The sequence below is a fragment of the Eimeria tenella genome, genomic scaffold (assembly GCF_000499545.2).
Source record: "Eimeria tenella Houghton genomic scaffold, Eth_scaff549, whole genome shotgun sequence".
Lineage (NCBI taxonomy): Eukaryota > Apicomplexa > Conoidasida > Eucoccidiorida > Eimeriidae > Eimeria > Eimeria tenella.
The window spans coordinates 1-6,443 of NW_013545681.1; the positions used below are offsets into that span (position 1 = coordinate 1).

The 6,443-nt window shown below is 55.1% G+C and overlaps 1 protein-coding gene across 1 annotated transcript; it reads left to right on the top strand.

Moving 5' to 3' along the window:
* Positions 1–5,787: 5,787 nt before the first annotated feature.
* ETH_00033510 (uncharacterized protein) lies at positions 5,788–6,147 on the top strand (the record flags this gene model as incomplete). The annotated part of the gene is made up of 1 exon (XM_013380363.1): positions 5,788–6,147. One exon carries the CDS (start codon positions 5,788–5,790, stop codon positions 6,145–6,147), a length of 360 nt encoding a protein of 119 aa, XP_013235817.1.
* Between the last annotated feature and the right edge of the window lie 296 nt (positions 6,148–6,443).

A 6,443-nucleotide genomic window follows, 5' to 3' on the forward strand; every position in this document is an offset into this window, starting at 1 on the left:
CGGCAAGGCGTGGCACAGGCAATGTGCGTCTGAGCACCTCCACTGCATATACGTTTGTGCCTCTCCTTCGAATGCGTCTGCATTCCCCGCCTCCTCACGCAAAAGGCTAATAGCGGCACAATGGATGCGTGTTGGATACGGGGTGGGACAGCCGTTCAGTTGGTTGTTTCGAAGCAGATCCAATGCAGTGGTGTGTGTAAGGGTGAGCAATGAATGCTCTGCACGCGGGGGACGCGGTGAATTCGGACAACCGGTTTGCAGGAAGTAGGTGCAGAGAATTAAGAAACGTGGCAGTGTGCAGTGGGTCGGCGTGAGACACAATGGTGAGACCTGACTCGCATCGAGCGTTCGCTGCTAGAAGCAGTCGTCGCGAGGAGGGTGTATAGGGTATGATGGCGATTGAGTGAGCTGAACTGTTTGCAGGTTTGCCAGTGCGTTCAGGCATTTCTAGCTGTGCTCCGAGCTAATGCTTGCTGGAAAGGGAGTGCGTGCGGATTTGTGTGATGGAGTCCGCCTGTCGGTGCAACGGCTTTGAATCTGCTGGAGCCCGTCGTTCCATCGAATGGAGTGGAGAAGATTTGGAGACGGGCATGTTGGTGCGAGGCGTTGGATGGGCATATCGCAGAAAGTACGCGGTTGTTACTGGAAGGCCTCCAGTTCTGAGTTGGGGCAATAGGAGGGAGGGGCTGGGACTTGTGGTGACTGGGAATAGCTCTGTAGACGCGATATGCGGGAGAGACAGGGGAGGCGCAGCGGCAAGGCGTGGCACAGGCAATGCGCGTCTGAGCACCTCGACTGCATATACGTTTGTGCCTCTCCTTCGAATGCGTCTGCATTCCCCGCCTCTTCACGCAAAAGGCTAATAGCGGCACATTGGATGCGTGTTGGATACAGGGTGGGACAGGTGTTAACTGTGTAGGTTTGAAGCAGATCCAATGCAGTGGTGTGTGTAAGGGTGAGCAATGAATGCTCTTCACGCGGGGGACGCGGTGAATTCGGACAACCGGTTTGCAGGAAGTAGGTGCAGAGAATTAAGAAACGTGGCAGAGTGCAGTGGGTCGGCGTGAGACACACTGATGAGTCCTTAGTCGCGTCGAACATTTGCTGGTAGAAGTAGGCGTCGGGAGAAGTCTGTATAGGGTATGATGACGATTGAGTCAGCTGAATTGTTTGCAGGTTTGCCAGTGCGTTCAGGCATTTCTAGCTGTGGTCCGAGCGAATGATTGCTGGGAAAGAAAGTGCGTGCGGATTTGTGTGATGGAGTCCGCCTGTCGGTGCAACGGCTTTGAATCTGCTGGAGCCCGTCGTTCCATCGAATGGAGTGGAGAAGATTTGGAGACGGGCATGTTGGTGCGAGGCGTTGGATGGGCATATCGCAGAAAGTACGTGGTTGTTACTGGAGGGCCTCCAGTTCTGAGTTGGGGCAATAGGAGGGAGGGGTTGGGACTTGTGGTGACTGGGAATAGCTCTGTAGACGCGATATGCGGGAGAGACAGGGGAGGCGCAGCGGCAAGGCGTGGCACAGGCAATGCGCGTCTGAGCACCTCGACTGCATATACGTTTGTGCCTCTCTTTAGAATGCGTCTGCATTCCCCGCCTCCTCACGCAAAAGACTGATGCTGCCACATTGGATGCGTATATGTGTGTCCCGGAAACAACGTGTTAACTGTGTAGGTTTGAAGCAGATCCAATGCAGTGGTGTGTGTAAGAGTGAGTAGAGAATGTTGTGCACGGGATGGACCGTTGCGAATTTGAATACCGGGGCTGCAGGAAGTAGGCGTCGAGTACCAAGAAACGTGGCAGTGTGCACTGGGTCGGCGTGAGACACAATGGTGAGACCTGACTCGCATCGAGCGTTCGCTGCTAGAAGCAGTCGTCGCGGGGAGGGTGTATAGGCTATGAGGGCGATTGAGTGAGCTGGATTGTTTGCAGGTTTGCCAGTGCGTTCAGGCATTTCTAGCTGTGGTCCGAGCGAATGCTTGCTGGAAAGGGAGTGCGTGCGGATTTGTGTGATGGAGTCCGCCTGTCGGTGCAACGGCTTTGAATCTGCTGGAGCCCGTCGTTCCATCGAGTGGAGTGGAGAAGATTTGGAGACGGGCATGTTGGTGCGAGGCGTTGGATGGGCATATCGCAGAAAGTACGTGGTTGTTACTGAAGGGCCTCCAGTTCTGAGTTGGGGCAATAGGAGGGAGGGGTTGGGACTTGTGGTGACTGGGAATAGCTCTGTAGACGCGATATGCGGGAGAGACAGGGGAGGCGCAGCGGCAAGGCGTGGCACAGGCAATGCGCGTCTGAGCACCTCGACTGCATATACGTTTGTGCCGCTCTTTAGAATGCGTCTGCATTCCCCGCCTCCTCACGCAAAAGACTGATGCTGCCACATTGGATGCGTATGTGTGTGTCCCGGAAACAACGTGTTAACTGTGTAGGTTTGAAGCAGATCCAATGCAGTGGTGTGTGTAAGAGTGAGTAGAGAATGTTGTGTACGGGATGGACCGTGGCGAGTTTGGACACCGGGGCTGCAGGAGGTAGGCGTCGAGTACCCAGAAACGTGGCCGTGTGCACTGGGTCGGCGTGAGACACAATGGTGAGACCTGACTCGCATCGAGCGTTCGCTGCTAGAAGCAGTCGTCGCGGGGAGGGTGAATAGGCTATGAGGGCGATTGAGTGAGCTGGATTGTTTGCAGGTTTGCCAGTGCGTTCAGGCATTTCTAGCTGTGGTCCGAGCGAATGATTGCTGGAAAGGGAGTGCGTGCGGATTTGTGTGATGGAGTCCGCCTGTCGGTGCAACGGCTTTGAATCTGCTGGAGCCCGTCGTTCCATCGAATGGAGTGGAGAAGATTTGGAGACGGGCATGTTGGTGCGAGGCGTTGGATGGACATATCGCAGAAAGTACGTGGTTGTTACTGGAGGGCCTCCAGTTCTGAGTTGGGGCAATAGGAGGGAGGGGTTGGGACTTGTGGTGACTGGGAATAGCTCTGTAGACGCGATATGCGGGAGAGACAGGGGAGGCGCAGCGGCAAGGCGTGGCACAGGCAATGCGCGTCTGAGCACCTCGACTGCATATACGTTTGTGCCTCTCTTTAGAATGCGTCTGCATTCCCCGCCTCTTCACGCAAAAGACTGATGCTGCCACATTGGATGCGTATGTGTGTGTCCCGGAAACAACGTGTTAACTGTGTAGGTTTGAAGCAGATCCAATGCAGTGGTGTTGGGAACAGTGAGTAGAGAATGTTGTGCACGGGATGGACCGTTGCGAATTTGAATACCGGGGCTGCAGGAGGTAGGCGTCGAGTACCAAGAAACGTGGCCGTGTGCACTGGGTCGGCGTGAGACACAATGGTGAGACCTGACTCGCATCGAGCGTTCGCTGCTAGAAGCAGTCGTCGCGGGGAGGGTGAATAGGCTATGAGGGCGATTGAGTGAGCTGGATTGTTTGCAGGTTTGCCAGTGCGTTCAGGCATTTCTAGCTGTGGTCCGAGCGAATGATTGCTGGGAAAGAAAGTGCGTGCGGATTTGTGTGATGGAGTCCGCCTGTCGGTGCAACGGCTTTGAATCTGCTGGAGCCCGTCGTTCCATCGAATGGAGTGGAGAAGATTTGGAGACGGGCATGTTGGTGCGAGGCGTTGGATGGGCATATCGCAGAAAGTACGTGGTTGTTACTGGAGGGCCTCCAGTTCTGAGTTGGGGCAATAGGAGGGAGGGGTTGGGACTTGTGGTGACTGGGAATAGCTCTGTAGACGCGATATGCGGGAGAGACAGGGGAGGCGCAGCGGCAAGGCGTGGCACAGGCAATGCGCGTCTGAGCACCTCGACTGCATATACGTTTGTGCCTCTCTTTAGAATGCGTCTGCATTCCCCGCCTCCTCACGCAAAAGACTGATGCTGCCACATTGGATGCGTATATGTGTGTCCCGGAAACAACGTGTTAACTGTGTAGGTTTGAAGCAGATCCAATGCAGTGGTGTGTGTAAGAGTGAGTAGAGAATGTTGTGCACGGGATGGACCGTTGCGAATTTGAATACCGGGGCTGCAGGAAGTAGGCGTCGAGTACCAAGAAACGTGGCCGTGTGCACTGGGTCGGCGTGAGACACAATGGTGAGACCTGACTCGCATCGAGCGTTCGCTGCTAGAAGCAGTCGTCGCGGGGAGGGTGTATAGGCTATGAGGGCGATTGAGTGAGCTGGATTGTTTGCAGGTTTGCCAGTGCGTTCAGGCATTTCTAGCTGTGGTCCGAGCGAATGATTGCTGGAAAGGGAGTGCGTGCGGATTTGTGTGATGGAGTCCGCCTGTCGGTGCAACGGCTTTGAATCTTCTGGAGCCCGTCGTTCCATCGAATGGAGTGGAGAAGATTTGGAGACGGGCATGTTGGTGCGAGGCGTTGGATGGGCATATCGCAGAAAGTACGTGGTTGTTACTGGAGGGCCTCCAGTTCTGAGTTGGGGCAATAGGAGGGAGGGGTTGGGACTTGTGGTGACTGGGAATAGCTCTGTAGACGCGATATGCGGGAGAGACAGGGGAGGCGCAGCGGCAAGGCGTGGCACAGGCATTGCGCGTCTGAGCACCTCGACTGCATATACGTTTGTGCCTCTCCTTCGAATGCGTCTGCATTCCCCGCCTCTTCACGCAAAAGGCTAATAGCGGCACATTGGATGCGTGTTGGATACAGGGTGGGACAGGTGTTAACTGTGTAGGTTTGAAGCAGATCCAATGCAGTGGTGTGTGTAAGGGTGAGTAGAGAATGCTCTGCACGCGGGGGACGCGGTGAATTCGGACAACCGGTTTGCAGGAAGTAGGTGCAGAGAATTAAGAAACGTGGCAGAGTGCAGTGGGTCGGCGTGAGACACACTGATGAGTCCTTAGTCGCGTCGAACATTTGCTGGTAGAAGTAGGCGTCGGGAGAAGTCTGTATAGGGTATGATGACGATTGAGTGAGCTGGATTGTTTGCAGGTTTGCCAGTGCGTTCAGGCATTTCTAGCTGTGGTCCGAGCGAATGATTGCTGGGAAAGAAAGTGCGTGCGGATTTGTGTGATGGAGTCCGCCTGTCGGTGCAACGGCTTTGAATCTGCTGGAGCCCGTCGTTCCATCGAATGGAGTGGAGAAGATTTGGAGACGGGCATGTTGGTGCGAGGCGTTGGATGGGCATATCGCAGAAAGTACGTGGTTGTTACTGGAAGGCCTCCAGTTCTGAGTTGGGGCAATAGGAGGGATGGGTTGGGACTTGTGGTGACTGGGAATAGCTCTGTAGACGCGATATGCGGGAGAGACAGGGGAGGCGCAGCGGCAAGGCGTGGCACAGGCAATGCGCGTCTGAGCACCTCGACTGCATATACGTTTGTGCCTCTCTTTAGAATGCGTCTGCATTCCCCGCCTCCTCACGCAAAAGACTGATGCTGCCACATTGGATGCGTTTGTGTGTGTCCCGGAAACAACGTGTTAACTGTGTAGGTTTGAAGCAGATCCAATGCAGTGGTGTGTGTAAGAGTGAGTAGAGAATGTTGTGCACGGGATGGACCGTTGCGAATTTGAATACCGGGGCTGCAGGAAGTAGGCGTCGAGTACCAAGAAACGTGGCCGTGTGCACTGGGTCGGCGTGAGACACAATGGTGAGACCTGACTCGCATCGAGCGTTCGCTGCTAGAAGCAGTCGTCGCGGGGAGGGTGTATAGGCTATGAGGGCGATTGAGTGAGCTGGATTGTTTGCAGGTTTGCCAGTGCGTTCAGGCATTTCTAGCTGTGGTCCGAGCGAATGATTGCTGGAAAGGGAGTGCGTGCGGATTTGTGTGATGGAGTCCGCCTGTCGGTGCAACGGCTTTGAATCTTCTGGAGCCCGTCGTTCCATCGAATGGAGTGGAGAAGATTTGGAGACGGGCATGTTGGTGCGAGGCGTTGGATGGGCATATCGCAGAAAGTACGTGGTTGTTACTGGAGGGCCTCCAGTTCTGAGTTGGGGCAATAGGAGGGAGGGGTTGGGACTTGTGGTGACTGGGAATAGCTCTGTAGACGCGATATGCGGGAGAGACAGGGGAGGCGCAGCGGCAAGGCGTGGCACAGGCAATGCGCGTCTGAGCACCTCGACTGCATATACGTTTGTGCCTCTCTTTAGAATGCGTCTGCATTCCCCGCCTCCTCACGCAGAAGACTGATGCTGCCACATTGGATGCGTATGTGTGTGTCCCGGAAACAACGTGTTAACTGTGTAGGTTTGAAGCAGATCCAATGCAGTGGTGTGTGTAAGAGTGAGTAGAGAATGTTGTGCACGGGATGGACCGTTGCGAATTTGAATACCGGGGCTGCAGGAGGTAGGCGTCGAGTACCCAGAAATGTGGCCGTGTGCACTGGGTCGGCGTGAGACACAATGGTGAGACCTGACTCGCATCGAGCGTTCGCTGCTAGAAGCAGTCGTCGCGGGGAGGGAGTATAGGCTATGAGGGCGATTGAG